Raw genomic sequence first — 14,738 nt, 5'->3', positions numbered from 1 at the left:
GCCTAGTTTCCATAAATAATAAGCAACGTAATATCATGGGTCGTAGATAGATTGAAACCAGCTTCATTCTACTCAAAAAGGAAAAAAAGAAAAAGTATAAATAAATATGTAATTGCCAATTTGTTACAAAGAGATCTAACCAACATTAGCTGAAATTTTAATTATGAACACTAACATTTTGTATGACGAAGTTCATTAAGTTGGCTTGAAATGTTCCTAGTTGGTTAGGTCTTTTTGCATTTCTAATTATAAAATAAATTGTGATGGAGCCACGACTGATTTACTGGATCACTCGTGACTTTATGCTGCTTCGAGTATAGCCGAAATTACTAAATTCATATGCGGATAAGTGATAGTCGAAGGAAATCTATAATGTGATCTCCCAGTATTTTTAATTTATAAATGTGATACGATTCTATGAATTTGGTAAAGGAGGCGGCATGACAAACTTGATGTTGTTAATTGAAATGAGAAAGGGAGTTGTTACCATTTGTTATTGTGATTCCGTTGAAGTGTTTAAGATAGTCAAAAGTGAATGTTTGCTTCAAGTATTTCCTTTTCTCGTTTGAATTGTGATCTTGTCAATACTTATACTGATCAATCAACTGGATTAAAAATTGTACAAGATGTCTGTTTTTTATTTTTTAGTTTCAGAATCGTATTTTCGAAGTATTTATTTTAAATTTGTATTTTAACTTGGTCTTTGACACTATTTAGCTTTTGTAAAGAAAAAGGTGGTGACAGACCAATTCATTTCAGTACTCGATGTTTCAGCGTAACATGTGAGCATTCGTATAGTCAGTACAGTGAGCCGAGCCGCTCGTCGCGACCTCCGTGTGCTAGTTGTCGGTTTTTTGACGAATCCCTATGAATGTTTTTTTTTCTTCATTTGGAGTAAGCCTTGAGTAAAATCTCAGATCCATATAATCACGACTTCGTCATCCGACATTTTGACTGCGAACGCGGTGCACGGTCGAGCACAGAGTTCGAAACGGACGATACCGGTCGGTCGACGTCGACTTAGCTCGCTACGAATGGAACGTTACGATAAAATGTCCGGTCAGTTGCCTGCTTAAAGACCAGTTACTTTATTTATTCCAAGAAGTGTACTGCTTTTTTTACTTTTTAACTTAAAATAATAATAGGTAAGTGTTTAAAATGGGGTATTGTAATTATAACGGCACACTTACAATACAATTTTCTAAAGTCAACCTTAACTGGATAACTTTTTAATTGCAATACCGAACTGGTGAGCGAGAAAATTGTGATATCAATAATTAGATTAGAATTATGCTCTTGTGGGTGGAGCAATTGCCAATATTGTTTTGAGTATTTGATTAAGATAATATACAGGTAAGGTAAAAAAGACAATAAAAGCTTAACTACTAGAAAGCAAAACTAGAATTTTAAAATTATATGAATAAAATTGGGTCCCCGCGGCAAGGTGCCCAAGATGCTGGCAGCGTTCCCCCTTGGTATTGATATGCTAATGTGTTGGGCAAGGTAGCTACGTAGCCGGCCCTTGGATTTTCCAGACAGTCAATTAATTTTTCTATAAAATTTTGTATAGATGAAGGGTACTGGGACCGCACGGGCCAAGGGTTTCGACTCCAAATGTTGTAAATAGGTAGTCGGAGCCGAGATCCTGGTACTTATTACTATTATTCTTTTCGCCAGCTCAGCTGCGGAGCCAGCCTTAGTGATATTGTGCTGGAGATGGGATAGGGCACTATGGGATAGCTAAGGCCCGGCGCATGATGCTATTGAGGGTTGCACGCCGGGAGATACGGCAGGCGCTATTGCCAATTATATCTGTTCAGCGAAGAAAGAGTTATTTAGATCAATAGCTGACGTCGGGTCGTACTCAAAGATAGAGCGCTGAACATTTAGACAGGCTGAGATGTTTCGGCTAATACAATTTTGTCATAGACAATGTATCAGAAGGTGTGGCGCCAAAAGTGTATGTAGGTAGGTACTCGACTGGTTACATTTTTCTACAAATACTTTCCATCCTCTAGGTATTATTATTTTTTTTCCATCCTCTAAGGGTATTATTATACATTTTCTCTATATTTTAAAGGCATACCTACTTAAAGCACTTTTTTTTAAATTACTTTTTACAAGCTAATGTAAGTATAACGTCATTGAGCTTATCTCAAAAAGTACCTTCATATCCTCAGTGGTTATATTCTCCTTGAATTTTGATTGTCGGAAAAATAAAATTGGTGATAGATCGTGATTAAAATAAAACTAAAGATATTATTTATATAAGCACTAATAATTTAGTAATGAGTAAGAGTACAGGTTGGTTTTCAAGCCCATGTAAGTAATTTTAATTAACATAATTATTTTCCTTATTTATTTTGTAATTGTTAAGAATTTTCTTTCATATTATTTTGCTTTCAGGTCTATTTGTAATAGTTTTAATTCAATTCCCTATCATTGATTCTGTAGCCATGGACGATTCCGTAGATTCTAAGAAGAAAAGTTCCCAAGTCGAAGTTAGAGCCGTTTTCATTGACTGTATGGTAAGTTATGCATCCATTAAAATGCGGGAAGGTATTCAAAGTATTTTATTTAAATATTAGTTACCCCAGGTGACATTTGTTGGGACTTATTAGATCGGCACTGACCACGTCACAGTGGTTAGCAAATGCGTGTTGTTCCTTACACAAACGAACGTTGTTCTCGTTGTTCTCAGTCATTTTCTTAAATTCGATTTTTTTAATATTCGAGTATTCTTTTGTGAAATGCTATTTAATAAATTACACGATAATATACTTGAATATTTAAATAACAAAAATTGCCACGAAATTAGTCAACATAGTCCGAGAATGACCGTTCTACACATTGGGTTGCACTTATGTCCAGATAGATATTGGTAAATACAAAAAAATGGCGGGTAATTTTTTTTTTCACACTTTTTACGCGATTTACGTATTTTGTTTCTTTACATTATATTTATTTTTCCCCAATTCTTTAATATCTTTTCAATCTGATGACCTTTAGGCAATGCTGAGTAAATAAATGATACCTTCAGGTAGGTATCGGTGCGGGAATAATACATGCGGGCGGGTACTTTTATTATTCTTGAGCTACAGTGAGCTATTACGAATTACACATTTGTCTCTAGCAAATTTTTCGAAAAGTGTAAAATCTTGAAACGAGTTAGAGGTAATACAGGGGTCGGTATCATGACTATATCCTTTATAATCTCAGCACAGGGTACTAAAAAAACCGACCTCAAAATTCTCTATTTAAGTATATTCTATAATAAAATCTATTTGCCAACTTTTATTGAAATCGGTTACCAGAAAATGCGCGAAACCGGATTTATCCCTAGGTGGAATATTTCAAGTTTAAATGAGACCAGTGCTGAGGTAACCTCTTTCCAACAAATAAAGAATCATTAAAATTGGTTCACAAATCGCGTAACATAACAACAATAAAAAAAAATAGACGAATTGAGAACCTCCTCTTTTTTTGAAGTCTATTTAAAATGACTTGCAGTTTTTCTCTTTAGGAAAGAAAAGAGGTACCGGACAGTGATATTACACGATTTCAGCGTCAAGAACGATTCAAACACAATGCTTTACACGATTGCAACAAGAAACTTGCTTTGACCGTGAAGATAGCGAGCGAACCCAATTTTAGTTTTCTTGAAGATGATTCTCCGGTAAGGTATTGAATAAAGAATTTGAAATTTTCGGTATTTAACGAAATACCGATTATAATTACTAATAACAAGCGTTAGGGCCGGTTTAAAGACGTGCGCTTTTAACTAGCGTTTAACAGTGATCATGTGATGAATCAGGTCGCAACGCCTACACTTAATTATGAATAAAATTCGCATACGCGGGACGTCTCACGGCTATGGGATACAGAGGGATAGTGTTTTAAATGTCGTAGATAGGATATTTTGCTTTATACAAACATTATTTCATTCTTAAATCCAGTAATCCAACCGACCAAATGTGAAAAAAATACAGATGCATCACATTTTAAAAAGAAGATGGCTCAACATTTGATAAATTGATGGCAACTACTGTAGATCACTGACAGTTTCAAGTTTGTTTCTTTTTTAATAAATTGTATGATTGAACTGTGTTCCTGTTACTTAAAATACTATGTTGTAAGAAATTAATCCTTATAATGAACCCTTTCGATCAGCATCAGAAAAATACAGTTGTTATTTTTTCACATTTGGTCGGTTCGATTTCTAAATGAGGCAAGCAACTTTTGAGAAGTCTTTGAATGGTGTATAATTTATCTACTTTTAAAAATAATGTCTCCGTAAAGTAAAATATCCTCCCTCAACAACACTCATCAACACCTCAAACACGTTCCCTCCGTATCCCGTAACCGTGAGACGTATATACGAATCATTATTAGGTGTTGGAGTTGCAACACACATGATCAGTGTTCAACGCTACACTTTTTCACAACGAAGCAACGAAGTTGGGAAGTAAATTTTTGGCTAGCGGCATTACTACAGACTTCCTTTTTACGTTATATAGCAAACTCCGGCTGAAGAATATATTCCCATTGACCACGTCCTCGAGGGCCCGGAAAGAAAGCGCGTCCGATTGCTCAATCCTTACATATTGCGCCTGCGCCGAGAGGCGCCGCTCCAGGCATATAAGTTGAATAGGTTTGACGTACGTTATTTGTAATTAATCGACATCATGATAATGTTTTTGCTACATATTTATACATTGTTGGTGAAAATACTTAACTAGTTAAATTGTTATTATTAATAATACAAAAACCGAACAAATACCAAGTCCGTAGCCCCGATTAGAGATACAGACACTGGTTCGAGTCCTGTCAGATTGAAGGAGTTTTTTTTTGTATTTGTTCGGTCTTTGTATCAATAACAATATTACAACAATATTTATAAATATTTTCAGACTGTCAACTGCATATTGACGAAATCGGAAAGAGTTAAATATTCAGCTGATATAGAAAATGGCAACAATTTGGTTAGCTTCCATAGTTTAATTAGTGATACCGATAATCCTTTATTATCTGTTAATGTGTATCAGTTGGATAATATCATTTTTACACTTGCTTGTTTTTTTGTGCTAAGATTGTTGCTTTGTCACAGGTTTTATCATTTAATTTCCGAATATAAATGTTGGTATCAACGGTCAAGAAAAGGAAAATGGCGTCTGATCGGCTTATTGTGAAATAAATTACGAAACCAGACAAAATAAAAATTATTAAAGTAGATTACTTATTAAAGTAGATATGTATTTAAAACACTTCCAGACGATGTTATGTTTAACTTACGGTATTACCAAATTTTTTACGAACTCAACTGGTTCCTTCTCGCACCAATCGTAGATTCGCGCACAGCGGGACACAGAATATGCCTTAAACGACTGGGGTCAACCAGCTGTATTTACATTAGAGCACGACGAGCCCGCACGACATAGCTTCTCAATTAAAATAGCTGACCATGAAAGACCCTATGATCATGTCGCTGCCGCCCGTTATGAAAAACAAATGATATCAAAAGACTGTGGTATGATAATCTTTTACTTATCCATAGAATGAAGTAGATGACTATTCTTCAGATTTTATGTAATTCCTATAGGTTTTTTTTCAGTTGTTTTCTATCATAGATACAGAATCCCCTAGTTTAAAAGGCAGGATAATCTTGTGATTGTATACTTCGACTTATAAAAATATTGTAACCAATTTATGAGTTCCTTTTTTTGGCGTGTCGACTCTGACGTTTATATTTGTGAGGACCAATACTTAGCGATTGAGGTAGCATTATCAGTGGCGTTGCACAGGTCCTCGCGTGTACAGGTGTAGGGACACGCAGGGCAGGACAAAAGATGTGCCATTGTCTGGGGAGAGACACCACACGGACATGCGCTCTCCGAGCTGTAACCCCACCCGTGCATTACTTGCTTCGGCCGACTTGGGTCCGCAGCCTATTTAGGGACTTCCAAGTTTGCCAAGGTAGATCATGGAGGAAGGTGTTCCGACAGCGGTATGAGTGACGTGACGTGAATTATAAATAAACATTATTATTCTTATTATTTAGAAACTACTACATATTAGATACTGTGGTCGTGAACATTAATTTACAATTATAGGTAGATACGTACGTACTTTTCTTTTATTAACAACAACGTGCAATTCTTAAATTTATACGTCGTTTACAGGTTTAAGATTATTCAGTGTTAAACGTCCGCTGCAAAACACAATAGCTTACTCTCTTGGCAATTTAGTTGAGGACGAATCTGCGCCTTGTAAGCGATATTTATACTATTACCAAACTAATTAATTACGCAAGTTCTAATACACATTATCACAGCTGTCGTCCGTAAAAACTTCACATTTTATTTTTGTTTCTATTGACAATCTATTATTTACATTATGTTCCTTAGAAATCTCTTCTTGTGAAGACAATAGTTCCTCGGCCTCTATGACTACAGCGAATATTTTCTTTTTTACTTGCGTTTGCATCCATTGTGGCATTTCTCTTGTGCTTTGAAATATACAGTTAAAAAAACACTCCAGTGCGTCTATGTCGTGTCGGATCTTCGGACTCTCGTATGTTGTTGATTGATCAATTAGCTTTCGTTTATATGGAGGTGTATCAGATTTTTTCGTGGTAGAAACGTCATGTTCAGAATTTTTGGAGCTCGTTGCTGGAGGAGGCTCCATCTCAATATTTTCCGTGATCCGATATTTCATATGTGGTTCAAGAAACTGCATCGCTTTAGCATATTTCCATGTCGTGATTTGAGCTGGTAGTAATTTGTTTTTACCAAGTTTCGCTCTCTTCAAAGCGTCCCTGTGGTTGTCACGAAGCTTTTTCCATTCTGTTTTCGCCACATGTACTAAAAGGAAATTCGAAAATGAAACAATGATACTTACAACACAAAAAGAAAAATAATATTTAATATGAAAAAACAATATTAAATATGAATTAAAAATAATTTATATAACATATTTAAGTTTTTAGATTTATTATTTTTAATTCTAAAAACTTCATTATGTAATAAAAATGGTGAATAATATAGGGAAACCGGAATACCACTATTTGTTATGTCAATCAGAAGATATTATTACTCACTGTTAGGTATCGCGCTGTTCTTAAAGTGATCAACAACATGCTGCCAAGCTTCATCTTTCACTTGTGTTTCTCTATACTCCGGGTGCAAAGGATTCCATAGGCAAGGTTGTGCACGAACCCCTTCTATAAATGCTTCCATAGTACATTTTAGTTAAACTGAATTGCAACAAAAGTATGCACGTCGGCCGGGCACACTAACCGAACTCGCTTTGCCTCGCATCGCCTCGCGCGCTACTCCCAACTTGTGTTATACAGTGCTCTGTAGAGAAACCGGTTTAATCGTACCTGTCTCGAAGTTGAATGCCTCGAAACTCGTCTGTCCACTCTCCGCTGGCTAAACGTTATTGAACGTATTCATGGACCCTAAGAATTGTTATGTAGATAAGAATACAGTGAGTTTTACATTAACTCTTTTGCGAATTTTGCTCGACTTGTCAATTATCAATAAAAAGGGTATAAAATACGTATGTTGTTAAACCAATATAAGTATTGCCTACCTAGTACTACTTATAATTATTAATTATAGCCTAAATATCCACTGGAACATCGTCTTAATTTCAGCTTACGAAGTTTGTTTCAACGATAATGATACATTAACTAGAAAAAAACGTCACGAGCCAAATATTATTATTGAAGACCCACAACACATTAAAAAACGCGTAATAAAAGATCATCACCGGGATGACAATACTGAACTTAGTGACGATGCTTCCTCTGAAAAATCTCGGCCAAACGACAGGCTATTAAGAAACAAAGAAAAAAAGACTGGTGTACGTCATTATAAAAATAAAAACAGAACATCTAATTATCGCCAAGGTAATAAAGAAAAAATTACTTTTACAAAAATGCCAAATGACAAACAAGAAAGTGAACACGATCAACGAAGACGCCCTAAAAATGCTTTCGATGAAGAATTATATTTCGACTACCCTGAACGAGTATTCGCGCTATATGAAATCGGTAATCCTAATGTTTGGTATAATGTGCAAGTGCAACTTTTTGAGAAACTTAGTACTCCCGATGGTAAAACAGTTTGGAATGATTTAACTAACGGTCAACTTGCAAGGTAACTTCTACAATATTATCCATCATAAATGAATAAGACGAGTTATTGGCCTTTTATATATTTTCATTAAACAATTTCAGTATTAGCACCTCGAATCCCGAATGGAAAACAAAAGGCATACATTTGCATTACCGGCCTGCCGAATATGTTGGAAGGGACGAATTCACTTTGCCTAAAACTAGTTTATGTCTCTTAGAACCATTGTTCGGTTCAGATTCAAATTTTACTGCGGATGCTGATAGTACAAAATATGGTAACAATACTAAAGTAAAAATAATACACCACAAAGTAACAATATATTGTGAAACGATCTTTTCTTACAGATTATAGCGACAAATACATAGTAGTGCCCATAGAAGATGTTATTGGAGTGGAAGATGCTGTAAATATATTTAAACGAAACCCTAACGCCACTGACTCTACATTGAATTTTGAAGGGTATAAAGACGTATGTAACCAAACGTAGGATGTCCTTAAATCTGTCCATGTAAACTTTCACTATGATCTTTAAATAGTTATTACTACTTACATAGGTAGAGACTACGTACCTGTATGTACATGCTGCGTTTCTGATATATCACTGTACCTTCTTTCAACCGCGTCAGTCTTTTCATACACCTTCTTTTATTGTTGGTGCTTACGACCTGGTCTTTTTGAGGCTTTTTGCGATTCGACTATATACATAATATTGTTGGGATATCTCTATTGGCACAATATTTTCCCATGGTTCCGTCTAGATACGCCTTATTTTGTGCTATTGTTACTCTACTAACATCCATTCTTTCGGTATGTCCAAACCACCGAAGCATTCCCCTTTCTATCTTAATCACTATATCACCTACCACACCATGTCACACTGTTCATCATTCTGTTGTCTCTCAGAATAATTAACTAACATATTGTGCAAGGTTCTCATTTCTGCAGCATTCACGTTATTACTATCATTCTTCTGCCATTCCCAACATTCAAAATCGTACAATAAGGCTTAAAAAGCACGCTCCAATGAACACACAACAAGATGTTGTTTATTGACACATTTTAGGTACCTATAAAAGGCGTGCTGTGCTTCATTTACCCGATTTTCGGTTTTCACTGTTATAGTGTAAGCCGAAATATAGGTAAATACAAATACTCGGACCATCAAACTTTATTTATAAATTGTAGCGCTTTCGCAAAGTTCAAGTAAGAGTGTCAAGAGCTTTAATTGGAAGCAATATAGACAATTTCAACATAGCTAACCATGGATCAGAGAGGTTCTTAACCTTGCCGCATCAAAGGACTCATCGCGCACAGATCGATGTGGAAATTCGAGCTGATGACAATCAACTCATTCGGGTCGGGTAAGTACTAGCTGATCGGTGGTTAAGATCTTTATCTATAAAAAATTGAAAAATAAATAATATATAATAATATAATTGCGTATTATATATTATTTAAAGAAATCAAGGCTTAAGAAATTCTACAGTTGTGGTAATTCTATTGGTCTAGACCAGGGGTTCCCAAACTTATTTTATCTACTGCCCACTTTGAGAATAAATTATTTTTTAGCGCCCCCATTTTTTCACCTACCTTTAAACCACTATAACTTCAAATTCAATTAATTATTGTGAGCTGTATTAGCGGAGATTAAACATTCATTCTAAACGAGACTTTTACCCGCAAGAGTTAACTTGAGATCTGAGCGCAGTAGGTAGTACACAACGGCCCCCAGGTGTCAAGTTAACTCTTACAGGCTACACCTGCCAATGAGAATGATTATTGAAACCCAACTTTATAGTATTCAGACAGAGTATCTTTTATTCAAAATAAAACAAACATAATCGATTCTAATATAAAAAACTAATGTGAAGGATGAATCTGATGCTGTTTAATAAGTTTGTTGATATCAGGTTCTAATTTACTCAACAACAGCCGCAAGTCACCACGTCCGGTAATATGCAAACGATTTCTCTTTTTAGTAAGCAGCGTTGTCACAGCACTAAAACCACGTTCACACAAATATAACGATGGGAATCCTAGCAAGAATCGTTGAACGATTGACCACAATCCAGGGTACAATTGTGGGATCGGTTTTGTAGCCAAAATTCTTGGTAGCCATTTTTGAACTTGATTTTTATTTCCTCATTCGTTGTCAATTATCTAAGTTCTTCTTCCAGGTGAGGTGATATTGCTGTGTTGACTGGTATTCCAAGTTCAAAATGTCCTGATATCGTTCGGTGAAGTCAATGTGGAGGTTTTCCAAATGTTGGCAGTAGGCAAACAAGTCGTCGTTACTGCAGCATACTGATAAATTCGGAAAATTGTGAAACTCACGTCTGCCCATATTCTTTTTATGTAAAATCAGTTTGGGTGCGAAAGCAGCAACGACATTTTTTGTTTTAATTAAATTTAGTTCATCGCCTTGCAGTTGGAGATTTATGTCGTTGAACAATTTATACAGGTCTGTCACGTAAGCTATATCATTCTTTGTTGTAATGAACTTGGAGCGCAATTCTGTATCTTTAATTTCGAAGAACTCTATCACAGAGTCAAACAGGTTGTAAAATCGAGTCAGACAATTGCCTCTTGATGGCCAACGAACTTCAGTATGAAACAACAAACGATTGAAATCTTCGTCATCAGTAACACAAAGCTGATGAAATAATCTATCATTCAAAGAGCTGTTACGGATTTTATTGACTACGTTGATGACATTGCAGTGATTGAAATAGTCGTTCACTTAAATTTCTAGCAACCAAATGTTGTCTATGAATAACGCAATGTACAGCAAGGACATCTGGAATTTTATTTTTTAAGTACGCTATGAAGCCTTTATGGCACCCTGTCATAACCGGAGCGCCATCCGTAGCAACTGATATAATATTTTTGAAGGGAATCTCTATCTCATCACAAAACTTTTCCAATGTATTGAATATGGTTTCGCCTTTTGTATCGGTCTCTAAATTTGTAGCAAATTTTGAGCAATTAACAAGGAGATATTGTACGAAGCTCGAAGTCCGTCGTCATCTTGCTTAGCAGCCGCCGAAAAGAGTTTTGCTGCACTTGGCTGAGTATTATGCTTCTTCTCTAGGTCTTGAAAATATGCTACATTCTTGTCTTTATCTGGATGCATTTTATTCAAATGATCTTGCAAAGACTGCAAGGCTTCATTGCTTCATTCGAAAATGTTTTTAGACATAGAAGGCACAAAGGCGTCGATGGGTTTGTGGGATTTTCAATGAATCCGAATTCAATATATTCCGCACAGTATTGCCGTCTCTTCTTTTTTACTACCGACATTGTTTTGTTTTGAGAAATACGTAAGTAAGTGTTGAACTTAATTACTGCTTATCTATTACGCGCGAAACCGCAAAATAAAATAAAATAAATATTACGTTGTTTATATAGGATTGCATAAGCAGCACGCACCGACAGGAATAAGGCAAACATGCATAAACTCGTTTATCCCGTTCGATGCTCAATCGTACTCAACAAGTAAGAACAAGTATTCTATGAACCAGCCGATTGATAGACGAATGCACAAATCGGGTTATCTAACAAAAACCTGTTAAAACATGATTGCCCGCGGTCTATTATCTTCGAAAATTACCTACCTAGGAATACTAATAACTATTAAAATGCGAAACTGGGTCTGTTGCCTTTTTATTTTTTTGTTGCCTTATTTGTTTGTTTGTGTCTACTTGCATTTCGAAACGGAGCGACAGATTGACACGACTTTTATTTTATTTATTCAATAAAACAGGACAGATATATGAACTACACGGAGAGAAATATCGAACCGAGTTAGTTTGAGCAATCTCTTAATGAATATTAGTTGATGTTCACAAGTTGTAGTCGAGAGTCGAGAGCTCAGTCGGTGTCTATGGGTCGTATTCCAGAACTCTACTCAATGCTCAAGTCAGGACTTGAGCAGACTTGAGTATGATTTCAAGCACTGGAAATACGACCCTAATGGCAAGGACTTGAGTATGATTTTCAATGCTCACTGCAATACTCAAGTCCTGACTTGAGTATTGACTAGAGTGCTGGAATACGACCCTAAGAGACTTCCTAGATGAAATTACAAATCTCCCCCTAAACCTCTACACAACGCCCCCATTTTTTTTTCTGGGTCACAAGGAGGCGTTACACACATTTTTTTTCACAAGGGGGCGTTATCGCCCACTTTGGGAAACGCTGGTCCAGATTTCGCAGTGTAGGTAATTATTGAAGATCACAATAGATCAAATCACTGACTGTAGGTAGTGATGTAGGGCTACCTTGGAAAGCCAAATTAATAATAATAGAAGAACTATGCAGACGGGGTGTTCCAGTGCCACTCTTAGAGGTACACACAGCTCATGAGATTTTTAACTGCATGGTTGCCATATACATATATATACCTGTACAGTATAAACCTGAAGCTTAAGGTTGTTTTTTGGGAGGATAGTCATTCTTCCTGGGCGGTAAAGTCGTTCCTAGGTGGTTTTAGCTTTGTGCATGGGTCCGATTTTCGCTACAATACCAATGGCTGGTAATGTGGTTTAGAATTGCAATGAAAAAACTGACAGTTTGTTTTTTATTTCTTTTTGTTAAATCAAGAAATCGATATGAGTTGAGTGGACAATTAGACGGATTACGAAACAAAAAAGGACAACTTGCATTTGTTTCGCACGCTCTTTGTAGTTTACTGTTTGGTAAAATAGATGCGTAGTGAAAGTGGACCGATCGGGAATGTCGATCGATGGTTCCGAAGGGGAATGATATTCGGGTTGTAGTCAGCTGTTTCTTGCGCATATTAAACTTTAATAACTATTAAGTATTTCGAACGAAGGCAATCCATGTGTTCGAAGTGAGCTTAAAATGGCTATTGTTAATTGCTGGCATTCGTTGTAACTTGATTTGGAATTTATTGAATCTGTTCTATGAAATGTGTGTGCCTATATTTATCAGGAGAAATTATATTAGTTCTTACAGCAATTTCAAAACTTACAAAATGTTCATTCCCTATCGCGTACGGAGATAAAATAACTCGCATTACCTCGCCTGCTTCTTGTATGTTGATAATCTTGTAGGTCCTCTGGGCGACTGTCAACAATTGTATCAGATCACACACGAAAAACACGGGCCGTTCTAACTGTGCAAGCTACAAACACAGGACTAGCTTCCGCAGGTTTCAGGTACGCACTTTTTATAAAATATAATTTAACATAATGTTTTGATGGTCATTGATTTTGTTTACTGACCCAGTATGTATTCCTTTTTACGTAGAGCCATGGTTCGTGACTGTGGTCCAGAATTGACAGAATTGATCAATGAGAAGAATAACGAAGGCGCAACATCTGGACCTATCCTTTTACCTCCACAGCATACGCAAAACCTTCGTCTCGAATTAGCAGTAGAGTTTCCTGTGGATATCGCGCACTGTTCTGGTTAGTATTTACGTCGTTCCCTTCTGTTACTTTATTGAAAATACATTTAAAACTGTTAGTTATTTTATATGAGAGAGATAATTCCTAAGGAAATCACCTTTTTCAGTGGCTCTAGTGAACGATGAAGATGAAACTGTAGCAGTACGAGACGTAGCCGTTAAAAAAGGCGACCGTTGTTTCTGTGTATTTCATTGTGACTGTGTTTGCTTGAGTGAGATATTTTTTCACCTCTTTGAAGTATAAAACAATGTATTATTGATTTCTTGCTTAACACTAAGATCTTTAAAAATAAAAACGGAATTTGCATACATCCGTTAGCTTTATTTACTCTCGTGTTTGACCTCTTTTAAAATTCGTTCGCACGAGTCATAAAATTAATACGAACTAATAACGAACTACATGAAACAAATTATATAATATGAGACTCTCCTATTTAAGCATAAAAAAGTTGACTAATTTCGATCATAATTCTCTCCTGAAAAGTTGTCATTTTGCAGATGTGACCTTATTACACCAAGAATTCGAATTTACACAATGGTGCAGAAATTAAACTAAGTCTGCCTTTATTTTCTGTTCAGGCGAGGATCCAAAATTACTATGCCGTGAAATGACAGAAACGCGCCAAGCGGCGGCTGGTCTTACTAATCTAGAACACACACGTCGCTCTCGCTCCACTATATACCTGGACAGTGTTATACTAGACGCTTGGTCTTCGGCCACTGGAGTTATCCTCTTTTTGGTTGTTTTGGGTAAACAGAATTATTGAAGCTTTCTATTTGTATTTCTGAATTTTAGTATATTTCCAGACAGGGGTCTGGACTTGATTGTAGGTATGTTGATTATTTAATATGTCTCTCACGCAGGGCTATGTAAAGCTGTGTTGGGTCTGTACTTTGTCAGAATTGGGAACTGGGGCCTGTCTGAATTGGTGACTTCAACGAAAATAGACAGTTACTTTGAGAAGGAACTGAAAGGAGAAATAGTAATCTATGACGACTTCGGGAGACCTATTCATCCTCAAACTCATAAGCCAGTAAGGATGTTTAGTGGGTACGTACGCAAATAGTAACAATTACTTGCGTATTTTAAAGTCAAATAAGATCCATAAAAGAATACGGTTTGCTCCTGCGTAAACTCCGACACTGAGCGTTTTTGCACTGCTACA

At 36.2% G+C, this 14,738-nt stretch overlaps 2 protein-coding genes across 2 annotated transcripts in view; one reads left to right on the top strand and one right to left on the bottom strand.

The window, feature by feature from the left end:
• The first annotated feature begins 2,179 nt into the window (after window positions 1–2,179).
• The window catches only part of LOC113233378, a 52,551-nt gene continuing 39,992 nt past the window's right edge, over window positions 2,180–14,738 (top strand). The window contains exons 1-16 of the mRNA XM_026468501.1: window positions 2,180–2,322; window positions 2,407–2,528; window positions 3,524–3,676; window positions 4,518–4,658; window positions 4,911–4,982; window positions 5,347–5,527; window positions 6,180–6,266; window positions 7,658–8,162; window positions 8,243–8,415; window positions 8,486–8,610; window positions 9,327–9,502; window positions 13,217–13,321; window positions 13,413–13,573; window positions 13,680–13,784; window positions 14,152–14,322; window positions 14,437–14,638. Coding sequence (XP_026324286.1) covers window positions 2,289–2,322; window positions 2,407–2,528; window positions 3,524–3,676; window positions 4,518–4,658; window positions 4,911–4,982; window positions 5,347–5,527; window positions 6,180–6,266; window positions 7,658–8,162; window positions 8,243–8,415; window positions 8,486–8,610; window positions 9,327–9,502; window positions 13,217–13,321; window positions 13,413–13,573; window positions 13,680–13,784; window positions 14,152–14,322; window positions 14,437–14,638 — 2,513 coding nt within the window. The 5' untranslated portion in view covers window positions 2,180–2,288. The remainder of the gene's footprint in view (window positions 2,323–2,406; window positions 2,529–3,523; window positions 3,677–4,517; window positions 4,659–4,910; window positions 4,983–5,346; window positions 5,528–6,179; window positions 6,267–7,657; window positions 8,163–8,242; window positions 8,416–8,485; window positions 8,611–9,326; window positions 9,503–13,216; window positions 13,322–13,412; window positions 13,574–13,679; window positions 13,785–14,151; window positions 14,323–14,436; window positions 14,639–14,738) is intronic.
• On the bottom strand, window positions 6,087–7,338 carry LOC113233103. Its single transcript, XM_026468086.1, has 2 exons — window positions 7,097–7,338; window positions 6,087–6,860 (listed from the first exon to the last, which is right to left on the bottom strand). The coding sequence occupies exons 1-2, from the start codon at window positions 7,233–7,235 to the stop codon at window positions 6,313–6,315; spliced, it is 687 nt and encodes a 228-aa protein (XP_026323871.1). The 5' UTR covers window positions 7,236–7,338; the 3' UTR covers window positions 6,087–6,312.

This window comes from Hyposmocoma kahamanoa, unplaced genomic scaffold (genome assembly GCF_003589595.1).
Source record: "Hyposmocoma kahamanoa isolate Upper Pololo Valley unplaced genomic scaffold, ASM358959v1 78, whole genome shotgun sequence".
NCBI lineage: Eukaryota > Metazoa > Arthropoda > Insecta > Lepidoptera > Cosmopterigidae > Hyposmocoma > Hyposmocoma kahamanoa.
Note: the sequence above shows the minus strand (reverse complement) of the source record. Positions and strands in the feature narration are given on the sequence as shown.

Coding starts and splice junctions, on each gene's coding strand:
- LOC113233103 (XM_026468086.1), bottom strand. CDS start 7,235: ATGGAAGCATTTATAGAAGGGGTTCGTGCACAACCTTGCCTATGGAAT. Junction 6,861..7,096: donor GAACAGCGCGATACCTAACA/GTGAGTAATAAT, acceptor ATTTCCTTTTAG/TACATGTGGCGAAAACAGAA.